At 55.2% G+C, this 18,099-nt stretch overlaps 1 protein-coding gene, 1 long non-coding RNA gene and 1 other non-coding gene across 3 annotated transcripts; 1 reads left to right on the top strand and 2 right to left on the bottom strand.

Moving 5' to 3' along the window:
• Positions 1-1,945: 1,945 nt before the first annotated feature.
• Positions 1,946-3,586, bottom strand: LOC123521469. The gene is made up of 2 exons (XR_006679910.1): positions 3,376-3,586; positions 1,946-2,158 (listed from the first exon to the last, which is right to left on the bottom strand). It is a non-coding gene; the product is annotated as an uncharacterized LOC123521469 (long non-coding RNA).
• LOC115868863 lies at positions 2,531-2,806 on the bottom strand. The gene has a single exon (XR_004045829.1). It is a non-coding gene; the product is annotated as a small Cajal body-specific RNA 13 (non-coding RNA).
• A 258-nt stretch (positions 3,587-3,844) lies between the features above and the next one.
• On the top strand, positions 3,845-10,384 carry GLRX5 (glutaredoxin 5). The gene is made up of 2 exons (XM_004698782.3): positions 3,845-4,159; positions 9,848-10,384. The coding sequence occupies exons 1-2, from the start codon at positions 3,868-3,870 to the stop codon at positions 10,024-10,026; spliced, it is 471 nt and encodes a 156-aa protein (XP_004698839.1). The 5' UTR covers positions 3,845-3,867; the 3' UTR covers positions 10,027-10,384.
• The last annotated feature ends 7,715 nt before the right edge of the window (positions 10,385-18,099 follow it).

Below are 18,099 nucleotides of genomic sequence, written 5' to 3'. Positions count from 1 at the left end.
GACAAGTCGACCTCCAGTGCCCCGTTTCTCCTCCTTTCATCGCTTCTGAGCTGGACCGTGGTGACACCTGGGAGGTGGCCAACCTTCCTGTGTCAAGGATGAGTTCCTGGGATGTGTGCACAGCCAATGGCAGAGCTGAGGCTGCTCCCACTGGGGCTGGAAGGCCTTTATAAAGCCAGCTGTCTTGTCAGAGTGGTGTCAGGACCCCCAAAGCCGCGCTAGCTCTGCGCTCCGATGAGCACCGTTCCCTCCAAGGGCTGGGCCTCGTCTTCCTTGCTCACGCCAGACTATTTTCAGAGTGGTTGGGGACTGAGCTGACCTTACAGTTAGCAGGCAGTAATCCAGCATCACAGAGGCTTGGTGCTCCCGCCCACTCTGTGGGACACCGGCTCTTGGATGCTATTTTCGCTCGGGAATGCTTGGTGGCCCTGCCCCTGCCAGAACACAGGAAGCTGTGGCTGGCTCAGCTGGGGGAACGTGTATGGCACATTCTCACATGTACAACGGCGTCTCCTTGGCTAGCGTGTAGGATTGTGGTGCTTGCAGCCAGGGGGTGGAAACGGGCAGATGGCGTGTGCAGATAGGCCCTGTGGTGGGTGTGGCAACCCTAACTCGAGGCTGTTCATTTAGGTCTGACCCACAAGAAGAGGGGAGCTCACACTAGCCAAGGGTTCACGATGGACTCAACGGTGGATTTGCTTTGGGAGCAGAGAGGATTTTTACCAAATACAGTAAAGCCTTTTCTATAAATAGGGAAGAAAAACATTTTCAGCATGTCTGCGTCAGCAAGGTTACAATGCCATATTAATTTCATAGGGAGGTTTAATTATTTTGTGAACCAAGTCCCAGGGTTCTTAAGCAGGTTCTCGGTACTTCTCACCTTGCCTCTCCGTGGGTATCCACAAGGGAGAAGTCAGACACAGGTGAATACCCACCTGTAGGCCAATGCCCCAATACATTTGAGGGCCAGCACCAATTTGTGAGAAGTTTGGGGACCCTGTTTTTATTTTGACTTCACCATAGGGCATCTGATAAAAACCCTCAAAATAACCCCAACCCCCCAAAAATCATCTATACAAAATGAGAGGCTTTGAGAGAATGACTTAGAATGCTGCCCCCACCCCTATCCCCCTTCTTGGAATCATTGTTATTTAGGCCCATCTTTCGAGAGTGGTTTTAAATTGGGGGTGGAGACAAGCTCAGTGCAGGCAGTTCACTGCCTGTTTGGCCGTGTTTCAGATTGTTATTCTGCCCCGCTCCATGCGATCAAGCCACCCAGTGAGCTGGCTCCCTCCAAGAAAACTAGCTGGCTCTGAGTCCCCATGTTTACCACACCCCAACCACTCACTCAAATTTAGAAAAGCCTCGCTTTTATTCTCTTCCTGCTCAAGGGCTCCCTCTTCCTCGATGACAGCTGCCTTCTCAGACAGACCATGCTACCCTTCGGGTCAATACTATGCGCTAAAAGAACCCATCCACTTGCTGAGGGGCCGCCACCCCTTCTTGGCACCCCGTTCCCAGCAGACTTGGTTCTACAGCGTTTCCAGGGGCAGGTTTTTGTAGGTTGCCAGGCCTTTTTTCCAAGGTGCCTGAGGAGAACCGGACCTGGCTGTGTGTGTTCACTGTTTGCAGTGCTCAAATCAAAACCACACCTCACTGTCAAGGACTTGATTCTGACTCACAGGGACCCCAAGGAGCGGGTACAATATGTCCCGAGGCTGCGATTCTTTAGTGGAGCAAACCACCTCTTGCTGAGCGGCCAGTGGGTTTGAGCAGCTGACCTGTGGTTAGCAGTCCGACCCCTCACCTACCCTAGCGCTCCTTGCACCATCCAGGGGCCTCCTGTTCTCGCCTGTGCATTCAAAGCCTCCGTTTCCTGATCCTCCTCCCTCTCCCCGGAACACAACAAGAGGAGACCCTGAGCGGGTGGTCACTGAGGTGGGTGTTCAGCAGGACAGTGTCGATATTTATTTAAGAGCAAACAAAAACTTAAAAGCAATAGATGTAAGAATAAGTTAGGTAGTTTGTGGGCTCATCTCTTCTCTATTTTATGGGCATCCACTGGGCTTCTGAATTGATGGGGTAGAAGCAGTAGTATCCTGTCTATTTCTTTCGGCTCACAAGGCCCACTTCTCTGACTCACATGGAATCGGTGAACCTGAAAAACAAGAGATTCTTTGAGAACCTAAGTAATGTTGGAGTTGACCTTAGAAAACTAGCCAAGAAAAACCCCAAACTCCACACCCAATCACCCTGATGGGGTGAAAAGACTTGGGGGCCTCACCAAGTTTGTGGAAAAACAGAACAGAAAGCTCATGGGATTTTCCTACAATCTGTCCCTCAAGGCACTACTGAGAAAAAGCTCCAGTTTATTTTCCTGGGCTCTGTCTTCAAGCTACACACGCGCTAGGAAGCTTCACGTGCTGGCAGCTTGTGTAGGAACTTTCTGCTTTTAACTGTGAGCGCCCACAGGGCACACAGCTCCGGCAACGTTTTCTCTTTAATGCTGAAGATTAAAGTAATAAGAATAACGTGTAGCAGTTTTTAGTGCCCAGCAGAGGCCGCTCTGTCTGCTGAGCAATATCTCGACTGCGAAGCTGCTCTGACTGTTGGTGGATAGATAATGACACGGGCACAGCCATTATCACCGTGGCAACAGTACCAGGCGGTATCCGAGGAACATTGCACATGGCACTGCCGGCTCTCGAGCAGGCATGCCTCAGCTTCCTCCGGGGTATGCTTTTCCTGCGAGTCTGGTGTGCCGAGGGTACTGCCAACCCTGGACGTGGCCGAGACTCCGCAGATCAGACCGAGGGTCGATCGTGCTGTCCCCCACTGCCATCGAGCCGATCCTGACTCACAGGGACCCTATAGGCCTGGGTAGAACTGCCTAGAGTTTGGTTTTATTTCGAACTGCTGATTTTGCGTGTATCAGCCCAATGAGTAACCACTAGGCCACCAGGGCTGGGAAACCCACGGGGCTGACCCTGCGGTTAATTTATGCTGCAACGAGCCTCTCGGGGTTCCAAGTGCATGAAAGCCTGCGGGCCGGGATCTGGATCCGGGGGAGTAGGGGAGCGGCTGAGTACGCTGATGGTATGGGGGGGGGGGCTGCCCCTCCTCCGCACCCCCACATGCTTCCAGGCGCTCCCCGTGCCTCGTGCGGACGCTGAGCTTCAGGCGCCAGGACTACAGCTCGCAGGAAACGTCTGTCTGTCCCCAACGAGCCCGTCCCCAGCAAGGCTGCCCACCCGAGCCGCCCTACCCGCGCGCGTAGAATGGAGAACAGTGTGGGAGCGCCGGTTCCCAGGGACCACCCAACCCCGCCGCCTTGCACGTGCGCCTGCGTTCGGCCGGGGCCCCCAAGCCACTCACTTCAGCGAGGAGAGGACCCGGGCCTGCCCCGCCGCGCCACCACGCCATCCACAGGAGCCGGGCCCGGCCCGCTAACCCGCTAGCAGCTAAACGGCCGCCCACATTGGAACCGGAACCGGAACTGGAGCCATCCTCTGAGAAGTGACCCCTTCCGGGATTCCCCTCCGAACGGGCGAATCCCCGCCCGGGGTCGCTCGGGGTCTTCCAGAGGTATCCCAGCATGCCTCGGCTGCGCTCGGAAGGAAGTGGTCTTGTCTCCGAAGCTGGCTCTCGTTGCCTCTGGGCGTACAGTGATGGGCATCGACGCTGTCCAATCAACTGATAGAGCGCGGATGCCCGTGACCAATAGAAAGACAGTGAGTGGGAGGGGGTGGGGCCCAGTCCGTCGGCCCCGCCCCCGGGTCGCCGGGGCGGGACGAGTGAGGTGATTGGCAGGCTCGCCGGGTGCGGAGCCCAGGGCCGGCGGGCGAGGACTCCGGCCAGAGAGCGGGCATGAGTGGTTCCCTGGGCCGAGCGGCGGCGGCTCTGCTCCGTTGGGGGCACGTCGCGGGCAGCGGCGTGCTGCGGGGCCCGGGCGTGCGGGCGGCGGGCTCGGGCGCCGGCGGCCGCTCGGCGGAGCAGCTGGACGCGCTGGTGAAGAAGGACAAGGTGGTGGTCTTCATCAAAGGGACGCCCGAGAAGCCCCAGTGCGGCTTCAGCAACGCCGTGGTGCAGATCCTGCGCCTGCACGGCGTCCGCGACTACGCGGCCTACAACGTGCTCGACGACCCCGAGCTGCGGCAAGGTCAGACTGCGAGTGGGGCCAGTCCAGGCAGAGACCCCCATGCGGTCCGGGGGTCGCTGCGCGTGGCCAGTGGTCAGGGGGCCTGGGATCGGGAGCCAGTGGTCGGGGGGGCCGGGCGGCCTCTTGGGGGTCCGGGGGCAGCTTCTGGGGACTCACGCAGGTTAGGACGAGGGAGGTGGACGTGACGGTCTGGCACTGGACTATTGCCAGCTTGGGTAACTCCTGGGTCTGCCCTCCTCACCCTGAGCTGAAGTCGGATTGGGGGAGGGGAGACGGAGCTAGGTGACCATGGTTCTGATTGCGTCAGAGGAGGGCAAAGAGGGGGCAACTCGCGTTTATTAAGTACCCACTTCGGAGGACCCTGCCAGGGGGCTTGAGCCAGGCCTGTGCCCTGGATCTAGCGGTGGCTCTGCGCGTAGTGCCAGGAGGCCCAAGGTTGCCCTTGTCTAAGGCCAGTGCGGCCAGCGCCGGGTCAGGGAGTCATCTACCGCCTGGACCGGCCCGCCAACAATCAGGCTGGCCTTATTTGGGATCTGTCTTTTTAAGTAAGTTTTGAACTTCATTTAATTTAATTGTGAATTAGTTGGGGGTGTGTGTGTTTATATTTCAGATCATCACTTTTTGTGTTCAACAGCTTAAATGATCAAATTCCCCAATAGTAACACCCCGCCCCCATCTTTGAGTTCTCTTTTGTGGGAAAAACTGCTTCCCTTTTACCCAAGTTAACACCTGGTCGATTGCTTCATCCTCTCTCCCTCCACCTCCTCCCTGGATAAGCAACAGAATTTGTTTCCTTTGGCTTGAAAACCTTGGTCTTGATTTTTTCCCCCTTTAGGTCAGCACTGGTATATTTGTCCTTCTGTGACTGACGGCGCAGCTTTGTAGTTGTACAATTATTCTTTAGTGGTGGTATTCGTGTGTGTGTGTGTGTGTGTGTGTGTGTGTGATCACACGTGCAGTATCCCTTCTTCCACGAATGGGCATGTAGGTTGTTTCCCTCTTTTTGCTCCTGTGAACTTGGCCGAGCCGATGTCTGTTGGTGCGATGGTTCTTAGCTGTATGTAATCTGAGGGTGTAGACCCAGCAGGGGGATTGCCAAGCCTGGTGCAATTTCCAGCCCCAGTTGTGTGATGGAGCCTCCTAGCCCTAACCGTGTGTTCACAGTTGTGCAGCCCAGTCCGCAGTGCACGAGGGTTCCAGTCTCCACGCCTTCCCAGCATTTGTGTTTTGTTGGTTGATTTTCCTTTGCACGTTGCAGTCACGGGCCCGTGTAAGGTGTTGGCGTGGTTTCGATTTGCAGTTCTTCATGTGTTTGGGGCCACCGGGAGGTCTTCTTTGGTGAATTGCCTGTTCATATCTTTTGCCTATTAAAAAAAACCAACAGGATTATTCATCTTTTCCCTGGGGTCTTGCAGTTTTCTATAGATTTTAGAGGTTAGTCCCTTGTCTGCTGTGTCATTGCCAACCCGAGACTGGATTCTGTTTCATTCCTTTGAGGAAGTCGTTTGTTGCCGGCAGGTATGTTTTGAGTAGGCCTGGTCAGGTCCTCATGTTGCCGTCTGTAGAAAGGGTGGCTTTCGTTATGTGTGGTACTATGTTTGCGCTCTATATTAGGGTCTGAGTTAGTTAATTGTGCCAACCTGGCCGATAATCACATGTGGGGCTAATTGAAAGGCGGAGGGATAAATGGGTGGTGAGCCTCGCCTTTCTAGCTCTCGGGTCTCTTGCTTTATGATAGTCGCTCCAGGGTGCAGCTGCCTTAGCAGTTCCCTGCTTCAGCTGGCAAGGCTGACTTCCTACAAGACATCCCCCAGGAGAAGCCACATGGACCTATCCCGATGCAGCCCTGGGTGCTGGAGCAGCCGGGTGGAGATGCCTGCTAGTGCTGAGATGCTTATTCGTTCACTGACTCAGCTTTCCTCCTGCAGTCGGCATCATTGCCTCTGTTTTGTGAGGTGGAGGACTTTGTGGACTGGTGTTGGGTTAATGGGTTAATGTTGGACTTGTGGGCTTGGGCAGCATTGGGTTGGGATGTTTTCGTGATGCACACTTTCTTTACATAAAACTCTCTTATACATGAGTTGCTGTGGATTTGTTTCTCTAAAGTACCTAGACTAATACAGGGTCTGTATATTTGTCCCTTATTTGCTCTGAGGGTCTCTGGCTCTGGGAGTTGCATCCTTCTTGAGCGCACTTTGCATATGCCAGGATATCTGTGTCTGCTGAGCACAGAGCACGGATCCCCGTGGTGGTGTGGATCAGGCGTTGGCTTACTTACTGCTGGCGGTTCAAACCCCACCAGCTGCTCCATGGGAGAGAGGAGAGACTGTCAAATCCCATAGAGGGCCGTTGTCTCAGTGGCAGCAGGTGTGGAGAGGCCTCTTGAGTGGTGGTGTGCATGAATCACATTGATATAGCCCTGTGCACCCCACATGCTTAGTGTGGCCCACCAAGGGGATCAGACAGCTTGTTAATAATGCAAACGCCCATCATGGCACCCTGGTGGTGGGGGGGGGCACTTGGTAAGGCATATGGAACCCTGAGGAGATTGGTCAGTTTTGCTATCCCATTAGGCTTAAATTGAGCCCTCCCAGAGGTGGAAAGGAGGTGGTGGGGGTGCACATTGCTGCCGAGAGGAGCTGGGAAAAGACCTGAGGTCCCTGTGCTGAGAACCTTCTAGACCAGGAGACAGAGCGGTGACACTGTCGGTGCAGTGGTAGGAAATGGCGGCAGTGGAACCAGTACAGGACGGTGTGGCCGACTTCTCGGGCAGGTGCCAGAGCCTCACAGACCCTTGGAGCTTCCCTGATGAAGAACTGGTTCCTAAGTTTTACCTAATCCTGCATGGTAGCCTGCTACTTTCTTAATAAACATCACAATCATGCAACCCATCTGTGTGCTCGCAGCAACAGCAGTATCCTACCCAGCAGAGAGCTCGGGCTCTGGGTGGGGGTGGGGTGGTGGTGTCAGAATTGGTAGACAGGCTGGTGGAACGTCTGACCCCACATCCTGGGGAGCAACTGTGGCTGATGTCAACCTTGGCTCCCCTCTCATGAAGCAAGAGGCAGCCAGACGTCCGTGCTGCCATTTCCCCAGTGCTTGCCCAAGGTGGACAGTTTGAAGCCATCCAGCCGCGGGCAGAAGCAAGGCCCGAGGATCTGCTTCTGCAGCGATTCAGCCCAGCGCTGTGGGCACTTCTCCCCGCCGACAGAATGGACTCCACACAGCAGCATCCACCCCCCCACCCCCCTCATGCTCCCGACCGTGTGTGTGCACGCGTGTGTGCATGCGCATCCATCCTGTCCTCTTCCTCCAGAGGCGGCTTCTCTGCTTAGAAGATAGGACAAGCCCACTCTTAGCCTTGCTGATAAGCTGGCCAGGTGCTGGGGTCTGGCAAGGAGGGGATCTGCTCTCTTCATCCAGAGGTGGAGTCTCTACTGAGAGACCACCCTGCCCCGGCCCCCACTGCAGGCCCTGAGTACAGGGTGAGGGGGTTGATGTCTTGCTGAGTGTGTAGTTGAAGGTCTCCGGTCTGTCAGTTTCTGTCCCTGCTCGTTGGGTATCACCGAAAGTGGGGGACATGGGACCACGGCCGATACATAAGCCTCGGTCTCAGGCGTGCGCTGCGAGCGCCTGCTCTGCCTTCCTTCTGCCATGGCTTCTGGCAGTCCCAGCGGCAGGGATGGGACCCCTCGGTGTCTTGACCCTTGAGTGTCCTCAGTTGCTCTTTGGGTGGGAAGTGCGTTGCATCCACCACTGCTGGGGCTCAGAAGACCAACTCCCTCACCACCATCGAGTCCATGCAGCTCCGAACGACCTCATGGGGCAGGGGAGAGCTGCCCCTGTGGGGTTCTCTGCCCCTTGGAGTGGCTGGCGGTTTCAAACTGCTGACCCTGTGGTTAGCAGCCCAATGTATAACCACTACACCAAGGGGGTGTCAGCAGGTGCCCACTGGGGTAAAAGGGTGGTGGTGGTTCAGACTGGGAGACAGGAAGGCTCTTCATTGCCTTGCTCTCTGGTGCAGAATTTACCTAGAGAGGCTGGTGGGCCAGGCCGGAACCCCTTTCCAGCCCTGGGCCCTGTGAGGGGCCTCCTTTCTCTCGAACCACAGGGGCCCTGAAAGCGTGAGGCAGGGTCCTTTCATAACCCAGGTGACCAAGGCTGGAGCCAGTGCTGGCCTCACCTCCTCCCTGGGGTCTATGAGCAGCCAGAGCCCCCTGATCTCCCCTGCCCCCCTTCTTCTGGGTCACCTCCTTTTCCTCCGGCTTCTAACAGAGAGTCTTTGTAGTTGTGAGTGTAGTGTGTGTGCAGTGAAGAAGCTTCAAGAATGCAGGCGAGCCAAGGAAGAAATTGGAGACCACCTGCATTGTGCACACCTAGAACCAGTGCATGCTGTCTCCACCCGGCCCTGGGTGTCCCCCTGAGAGCACGCCTCCTGGGAGGGAGTGTGCCTTTCGCACATGGCCTGATGCCTGGAGAAGCCAGATAAGGCAGGGAGGCCAGCCCTGGTGCTGTCAGGCAGGGCAGGGCCGTGTTTTCTGGGGGGTAGGGCCCCGGGAGGAGAGGCGCAGCTTGAGTCTTGGAGCTGGTTTTCATGATAAGACTTAACGGGCTATTTTTTTTCTTTGAAAGATGTGTTTGCTCACAGACGGTAGGATACCAAGATTGTGTCTCCTGATTTGAATTGGTCAGTGTCGCCCTTGGCTGGGGTCAGAGCTTGTATGAGGATCTTGGGTTTTGCTTGAAGCAGCTGCTGACTGCTCTGTGGTGGTCTTTATTGCCATCTCTGCCTGGCCATCTGGCCAGTGACCAGAGAAAACAACCCAGCTCACGACCCTCGAGTCGGTTCCGTCTCACAGCGGCCACTGTACTTGCTTTGGCCTCTAACCGGCTCTGTCCCCACCGACTCACTTCCCTGGCAGGAGAGGTGCTGTCTTGGGTATCTGTCTGCCCAGCAGACAGGCAGAACGGAAGTAGGAGGGTGAGGGAGGGCCTGTGGAGATGGGCACTCAGTAGTTGGTAATGGCTGCTGTCTTGGTGACCAGAGAATTGGAGTGGAGGCTCCCTGCTGGCCCCTCCCAGCTGGGTCGTCTGTCCTCGGGGACCAGCCCACGTGAGCTGGTGGGGTTCTTGCCAGCTGTGCGCTCTGGAGGACTAAACATTGGGCTGGTCACCACAGGTCAGTGTTCAACGCCCAGCGCTCTGTGGGAGGAGGATGAGGCCGTCTGGTCCCCTAGAGACGGACAGTCTCAGAGACCCTCTCTGGGCCCCGTGAGTCTGAGTGGGCTCCATGGCAGGTGGTGACTGTGGGGTTTGCTGAGCCCCCGAGAGCTGGGACTTAGCTCACTGCCCCACAGCCCCAAAGCATCAATGAGTCATGAACACCCATCAGTTGGGAGGAGGGGCTTGGGTGTGAGACCCTCAGAGGGCCAGGACTGGAGTGGTGGCTTCTCTGAAGACTGGCAGCTCTGAGCATCTGGCCCTCTCGCTGGGCTGCCGTGGTCCCCAGCCGCGCATGCACCAGGCCCGCCAGCTGCCGAGCTCGCTGGAAACCTGGACCCATTGGCTCCAGAGCTTGGACCCTTGGCAGCGAACGCCCACTCCCTGGAGGGTGCAGGAGGGGGAGGGATGGGCACGGGGGTGCGTGGCTCTGACTGCTCACGTTGTCCCCTCGTCGTCTGTCCGCAGGCATCAAAGACTACTCCAACTGGCCCACCATCCCGCAGGTGTACCTCAATGGCGAGTTCGTGGGCGGCTGCGACATCCTGCTGCAGATGCACCACAACGGGGACCTGGTGGAGGAGCTCAAGAAGCTGGGCATCCGCTCCGAGCTGCTGGACACACAGCAGGACCAGGACTCCAAGTGAGCCGGCCCGGTGGGCTCCTGGGCACCGTGCACGCACTGCCCACCCTCCACACCAGCCAAGCCTCAGCCACCAGTGCCTGCAGGGTGCCTGGTGTGGGGCGCTAGCGAGCTGACTCAGAACCAGAGGTGCCTCTGTACACACAGCACCTGCTCTCCTGCTGTCCTGTGCCCGCTGTCTGGTCCGAGAGCCCTGCGGGGCTCTCGAATCGGGACCTCTGTTCATGGCGCCCCTCCCATGTGCCAGTCTGCTCAGGCAGTGCTGCCCCCCATCTTGTAACTTGTCCTGCCGCAGGCATGGCTGATCAGGAAGGAGAGATGGTGATCGGGGTGTTTAGCTTTCAAATAAATGTCAAACAGGTTGAGTGCGTGGTTAATTGTCAACCCCAGCAGGGGCCCGTAGACAAACAACCCTATTCCCATCCCCATCCACACCCAGTATCTGCAGCTTCTATTTTTTTCTGGATGAAGAGTGAGCCTCAGATGCTTCTATTTAACTGACTACAAACAGCACCACCAGGCTGGACTCAGCTTTTTCTGGCGGGTGCAGGGGCTATGCAGGGTGTGGCTGGGTAAGGACGGCTTTGTCCACTGGAGGGAAGGGGTGGGGGCTGGGCAACGGTCTCTGCCTGCCCTGTAGGTGACTAATAAGCTCACTGGAGGCTGAGTCCGTCCAGATGTGCCCCAGGAGAAAGGGCTGGTGGTCTGGTTCCTGCAGGCAGAGAAATTCTACCCCCCTTCTCCCCCAGGGTGGCCCGGGGTGGCAGGCGGGCAGCCCGGGCCTGGCCTGGCCTGACCGCCCCACCAAGGCTAGCCATGCTCAGCCAGTGGCACTGCAGCATCACCGCTGTCGGCTGGACTTCATTTCTAAAAGGGGGTCTGGATCAAACAGGAGAGGACCGGCCTCTCCGCAGTCCCTCGGCACTCTTGAGTGTATCCGCGCTCCAGGGAGGCTGTGCTCGGGCGGGAAGGGAGGGAGGAGAGCCTGTCACGTCACGAGCCTTCCGTGCTCCGGGGCCTCCAACAGCGTCCGTCCTCCAACAGCTTCCGTCCTCCAACAGCGTCCGTCCTTCCCAGGTGCTTGGCCAGAGCCCGAGAAGCAGACCAGGGAGGCACACAGGGAGACCGCTCACAGCGACCCTGTAGGTCAGGGTGGGCTGACCTTGCCACCAGCATTGCAGGAGTAATTCTGTAGGGAAGTGCTCGTCGTCTGGGCCCTGCCATGGTGTCCTGGGCTACACTGGGCTGCTAAGGCCAACGGTTCCAAACCACCAGCCCTCCTCGGGAGAAAGACGAGGTTTTCTACCCCTGTAAGGAGTTGTCTCCCCACCCCCCAGGGCAGACGGGCCCTGCCCTGTAGGATCGCTGTGCATCAGAATGAACTTGATGTCAGTGGGGTTTTGAGGATAAGGTAGGGAAGGGGGGCCGTCCTTGAGGCAGGCTGGAGCAGCTGTGGGCCCTCTGGGGTCCACTCCTCCAAGGCCAACCCACAAAGTCTGCCTCCGAATGACCTTGGTGATGGCGTCTTCTCAGAGGTCGGCTCTGCGTAGGCCTTGGAAGGGAGGGGCATTCTGTGGGGATGCCATGGATGGGACACATGGGGGTGGGGCTCCTTTACCCTACATTTAGAGCCACATCTAGTGGAAAGGAGCCCTGGCGGCACAGTTGCCAACCTCAAGGTCAGCAGATCAAATCTACCAGCTGCTCCATTGGAGAGAGAGGAGGCTTTCTGTTCCCCTTGGAAACGCACAGGGGCAGGTCTACCCTGCGCTGTAGAGTCGCTATGGGCCAGAATCAACCCGATAGCGGTGAGCTTTGCTTTTTTGGGAGTGCAGGGTAAGCAAGCCTGTGGTTCAAATCCACCAGCTCCTCGGAGGGAGAAAGAGGAGGCTGGCTGCCCTGGGAAGAGGCACAGCCTGGACCCTCGCTCTGCCACCTCCGTGGCGGTGGGAGGGCCAGAAGAAGGAGACAGATGCAGGAATGACAAGATGGAAGCTGGCTCTGGCCCTCAGCTTTTCCAGATGATTCTGCCAGTACTCGGCTCGGGACAACTGAAATGGAATCTCTTCTGGAAGGGAGACTTACACAGGGACCTCCCTCACGGGACCTCTGAGGCTCCAAGTTCCTGCTGCCCCGGCCCCCAGCCCGTAGCTTCCCCGAGGGAAGGAAAGAGGAGTTGTAGCTCTCCCCTCCTCACCAGGGAGCCCCTCACCCACCAGCCCCTTCCCAGCATCAGGCAAGAAGCGGATTCCTTGCACGGAGGTTTTCGACTACGTCAGGTGTCTGTCTGGAGCGTGGGGCTCACGTAGGGTCAGGTGTGGATAGAGGTGGCCGTGAGTGGGGCTCACGTAGGGTCAGGGGTGGAGGTGGCCGTGAGTGGGGCTCACGTAGGGTCAGGGGTGGAGGTGGCCATGACGATCAGGTGCCGTCCTGTCTTCTGACTCGCAGGGACCCTGTGTGCTCCAGACTCGGACATGCTCGTGCTGTGAACGCCGGGAAGGGCGGGGACTGGGCATTGGAGGAAGGCGATTGCTCAAAAGCTTTCAGCTGCAGGCCTCGGGGCACAGAGCCAAGCTGGGGACCTTGCCCCTTGGGGCGCATCCTAAAGGGGTCACCTGGTGAGCCCCAGGCTGTGGCCCCACCACAGCGCCGTGCACCAACCCAGCCCTGTGCATCCGGGGGCTTCCAGCTTCTCCCCTATGCACCTGTGTGCCCTTGGTCCACCAACTCCATTAGCTCTGGACCTCAGAGCAGGACACCCGCTCACCCTCACCCCAGAATATTATCAGAACTGAGGGCAGGCGGCCAAGTGAGTCCCTGGACCCCTGTGCTTTCGAGCCACGTAGAAACCGAGTCAAAGCCACTAGGGCAGCCTGGTGGGTTTCAGGAATGGCGGCCCTCTGCAGGAGGTGCCCATGCTCTTTCCAAGAGCCAAGGTTGGCAGTTCGAAACCACCACCCACTCCTTGGGATAAAGAAGAGGCTTCCTGCTCCGGTCATGAGTTAACGCCCTCAGAAACCCATGGGACAGTTCTACTCTGTCCTAGATGGTCGCAATGAGTTGGCATCGACTGCATGGCGTTAAGTTTGGTTTTGGTTTGGTCTCTGGGCTTAACCACCCTCCCAAGGAGGGAAATGAGGCCATCTAGGGAAGGTCTCAGTGAACTGACAGTCTGTCGAATCCAGGTGTGTGTTAGTCTGGGCAGACTAGAGAAATAGATTCATAGACACTCGTGTATAGGAAAGAGCTTTATATAAAGCGTACTTGTACATTAAAAATTCCCTCCACAAAGCAAACTATCCAAAAAATCAAAAAGAAAACATCCCAGCCCAGTCCAGATCAAGTCTATAAGTCCGATAATAGCCCTTATGTCCAATACCAGTCTGTGAATTCCTCTTCAGACTCACTCAACACCTGCAATGAGTGCAGGAAGGTCACAGGCCAGTGGAAAGTCTTGTGGATCCAGTGGCGGTGGAAGCACCTCAGCACTGGCGTGGGTGTCCACGTGGCTCCTCCAGCTAAGGCTCTGGCTGCATCAGCATAGCTCCATGTGCCTTGTCAGCAGGAATGTCAGGGAGTGAGTGTGTCCTGCCGCCAAGTGAGGTCATCAAGCTGCGGCCTGAGTGACAGGCTAAACTCCACCCCTTCGCTCTTAATTGTCTCAAGCTGACAACAGATTATGTATCTACCACCAGGTGCAGTGCAGTAGTGAGGTCAGGGGCACCCGAGTTTCTTGTACCCGCAGCAGTATCCTCCGTGCCCAAGGAAGCGCTGGCCATGGCGGGGTGCCTCGAATTGGACCCGAGGCTTCTGTCATAGCCCAGGTTTTTGTCACCACTTTACAGGGGTGTCTTAGACGCAGACGAAGTTACTTTAGAAGTTGAAAACAAAATTATTTTTCTTGGGGTTTATTTTCCTTGGCCCTGCTGAGTTCACCTGTGGAATCTGGGGGTTCATCTTTCCTCATAATTGTTAAAGCCACACTAGGCTGCTGGGTAGAGAATTCCTGTTCAGATTCTCAGGCATTTAGGGATGAAGTGTATCTTCAAAGTTGGGTTCATGCCCTTCATGTCAGAAGAGATGCGATGGTCAGGGCCCAGAGGGACGACCTGTGTGGACAAGGTTTTGTCCCCGTGAACTTGAGAAAGCACTCCCATCCCCGAGTCACGACGCACCTGTCAGCGGATGGTCAGATAAAAAAAAGCGGTTTTCATATCTATTTTTAAAGGAAAGTCGATTAAAGAATTGGTTAGTAAATGTTTATATATAAAACCTTTCAGTGATACCTCCAAACTACACAACTGCTCATCTGAGAGAGGGGAGAGGGCTGGCCTCCGGCCCAGGCCCGAGACGCCTGCTGACGGAGGGGACTGGACCAGGTGGTAGCTCCCTGCCTGGTCGCCTGAGAGGAGCTGCACTTTAGGCCTTAAAGCTGAGTGCAGATTTTACACTTGTGAGCATTCGGGGCCTCTCTCCTGAGGTGGTGTTCACCTTGGCAGAGTGGGGAGACCTTAGGCAGTAGGGAGCCCCACCTTCATGCACCTTCCTGGGCTGCCGCAGCCCGATCATCTTTACTAAGGCCATTTAGGGAGTGGGTGCACCTGGGTCAGACCACACCCAGTTCAGGATGGGCAGCTCCTGGTGAGGTGCGCGGGCTCCACAAAGGCCCAGGCCCAGCGAAGGCTCTTTGTCCAGAGGATGGCAGGGCTCTGCTCCAAATGTCACCGAGAAGCACCCCCCCACCCCCCTAAAGCTAAGCTGCACTCTCTTCCTCTGATGCCGCAGGCACATTGGTCAGCCGGATCACATGGCCACGTGGAGCCTTGTTCTGGGGCCACTCCAAGCTGGGGTCCCTTGATAACTAGGCCAGAGCAGCACCTCCCCAATGAGGCATACGCTGCTTCCTCCCACCATTCAACGGGGTCCCTCAGGCATCCAGTCTCCTTTCTAGGTGTGGGCGGGGCCAGGTGGGATGTCTGTTCCCATAAAGATCTACAGCCTGTTCCCAAATTCCACCCACTGCCATTGCCAGCCCACAGGGCAGGGCAGACATTCCTCCTCCGGTGTTTGTGGGAACAGGCAGCCTCACCTTGCTCCCAGAGAGAGACCTTGTGGTTAGCACATAACCTACCATGCCACCAGGGCTCCTCCACTCTGTGCTGGGGGGTCACTGTGAGTCGGCGTGGACTTGATGGAGGTGTGAGTTTTTGAGTAAACCGTGTCTCTCAGTATTTGCCTCCATATTCCTTAACAATGAGTTTAGAACCCGACTTCTTTGTAATCAATTTCAGTCATCTAATATTGATACCATTTTGGTAGCTAAGGATTCCAGCGCTCATGTCCTCTGGCCATCAGCCCCCACCTCATTTGTCTCTTAGATCCCCCATACAATGACCATAATTTTGGGCTGAATCAACCATCAGTGTTTACATTATTATCATGAATTTATATATTCCCACTGCTAAACCAAGTGCTGAATTCCTTCCTCATACAGCATTTTCCTTCAGTAATGAATCTTTTTTAAGGAAAAACTGGTTATTTTCATACACTGCTCTGATATTTCCCAAATGTCCACCAGCTCAGTTTTTCAACAGAACAATCAGGTCACTCCGAGTCACTATTCTCCTTACACACACTCTCTACTCATACCCTGCCTCCCCCAAGGTCCGCCCCAGAGCGCTCCTACATCAGCTCCTTCCCAACTGCCTGCCTCTCTTCTCCAGGGCCCCTGTCTGTTGTCTGTCCTTGATTCATTTTGTGTCCCGCAGGGGGACCCGTGCAGAAGCTTCCTGCAGAAGGTACACAGGAGCTGGGCACATCAGAGAAGGTTTCCTGTGCCCAGTGGCTGCCTTTGAGAGCTGGGCTGGGTTGAAAAACAGTTCCCTCCAAATCCTGATAACATTACTTCCCTCGCGTCCATGGGAAATGATTTCTGCTCTATTGTGACTCCTCCCACCCCACCCTCCTTCTCTCTCTTTAGAAAAGGTCTTTCTTTTTTTCCTGTTTTAAGCAAGGGATATTCCTTTCCAAGGGTTTCTGTCTGGAGAGGTCTCAGTTTGGGCAGATTGCTGCTTTCTTCTTTGGGGTTTCCCCTTGTTCCCCCACCACTCTAAAACACCCCACCACCACCCTAAAACACCCCACCACCACCCGAAAACACCCCTCACCTGCCCACCCCTGGTCGGATATCCCTGCTTCTTTCTGATCCCCATTAGGTGTTGGCTCTCCTACATGACCCATACTTTCTCCTCCCAGGAGCCCCGTGGGAGAAAGGCGGCGGGGCTCTCTGCTCCCTTACACAGTGCCAGCCTCGGGTACCCAGGGGCCGCCCTACCCTGCTCCCCAGGGCCGCCCTGCGTCAGCATGGACTGGTGACAGCGAGCTTGGCTTTTCTTTTTTGGCCCCACTTTTTGGAAGAACCCCCTGACTTCCCTTGTCCTCTCTCTCCTGCCACCTTTGCTAGCTCGGGTCCTGAAGCAGGTGTGGGAATCTGGCTGCGACCAGGACAGAGGGTGTCCTCCCTTGCTAGGAGGGTGGGCAGTGAGTGAAAGGAAGTAGGAAGTAGGAGCCCTGTGGGGAAAGACAGCGGTTCTACTCCCATAAAAAGCCACAGGCTCAGACACCCACGGAGGCTAGAGTGCACTGACTAATGGCAGGGAGTTCAGCTGATGCTGCATCTAATTCAGGATATGATACACAGTTTTGCTTTCTTTCTTTTACTACAAGACAAGCTACTTTATTTTATTTTTTGTGTCTCACTTTTATTTCCCAACCCCCTTTCTTAGGATCTGTGGTCGTCACGTTATGTCATTTCATGTCGACTTGATAGATAGGTCTAGGGGTGGAGTCTAGCCTGTCAATCAGGTCCCAGCCTGATGATGCCTCCTTGTGGGTGTGGCCTTCTCATGAGGATTCTGGGAACTTCCTCTTTTAAAAAATTATTAATTATGTTATTGGGTGGGGGCACTTACAAGTCTTATGACAGTCCATCATTCAATTGTATTAAGCACACTTGTACATTTGCCATCAGCATTTCTAAAACATTTTCTTTCTACTTGAGCCCCTGGTATCAGCTCCTCTTTTTTCCCTGCCCCACACCTCCCACCTTCATTAATCTTTGATCAATTATATATTATTGCTGTTATTTCATGTCTTACACTGTTTGTTGTCTCCCTTCACCTACATTTCTGTTATTCATCCCCCTGGGGGGTGGGGTATATATACAACCTTGTGATGGGGTTCCCCTTTCTCCCACCCCAACCATTCCCCTACCCTCATGGTATTGCTACTCCTACTACTGTTCAAGAGGGATTTATCTGTCTTGAATTCCATATGTCAAGAGCTCTTACCTCTACCAATGTGTGTACTCTGGTCTAGCTGGATTTGTAAGGTAGAACTAGGTCAATGTCATTGGGGGTGGTGGGGAGGAAGCATTCAGGAACTAGAGGAATGATGTGTTTACACCCTGGTTGAATCATCCCTTCTTCATAACCCTTCTGTGGGGGGGTGTCCAATTGTCTACAGATGGGCTTTGAGTCTCCACTCCAACCTCCCTCATTCACATCGATATAATTATTTGTTTTGGATCTTTTGATACCCGATCTCCTGGACACTTCATGATCACACAAGCTGGTGTGCTTCTTCTATGTGGGTTTATTTGCCTCCCTGCTAGATGGCTGCTTGTTTAACTTCAAGCCTTTAAGACTCCAGATGCTATATCTTTTGATAGCCGGGCACCATCCACTTTCCTCACCACATTTGCTTATGTACCTATTTTGTCTTCAGCGATTGTGTCAGGAAGGTGAGTATCAAAGGGTGCCAGGTTATTAGAACAAAGTGTTCTTGTGTTTAAGGAGTGTGTTTGGGTAGACTAGAAAAACATCCATGGACACACATGTGTATAAGGAAGAGTTTTATATACAAGAGGAAATGAACATTGAAAAAGCATCGCAGGCCAGTCCAGATCAAGTTCATAAGTCCGATATTAGCCCATATGTCTGATACCAATCTATAAAGTCCTCTTCAGACTCACGAAACACATGCAATGACGCCAAATGTAGAAGATCACAGGCCAGTG

This window comes from Echinops telfairi, unplaced genomic scaffold (assembly GCF_000313985.2).
Source record: "Echinops telfairi isolate 266 unplaced genomic scaffold, ASM31398v2 ScPeMD7_18;HRSCAF=68, whole genome shotgun sequence".
NCBI classification, from domain to species: domain Eukaryota; kingdom Metazoa; phylum Chordata; class Mammalia; order Afrosoricida; family Tenrecidae; genus Echinops; species Echinops telfairi.
This window is presented reverse-complemented; position numbering and strand designations above follow the sequence as displayed.

Coding starts and splice junctions, on each gene's coding strand:
- GLRX5 (XM_004698782.3), top strand. CDS start 3,868: ATGAGTGGTTCCCTGGGCCGAGCGGCGGCGGCTCTGCTCCGTTGGGGG. Junction 4,160..9,847: donor CGACCCCGAGCTGCGGCAAG/GTCAGACTGCGA, acceptor GTCTGTCCGCAG/GCATCAAAGACTACTCCAAC.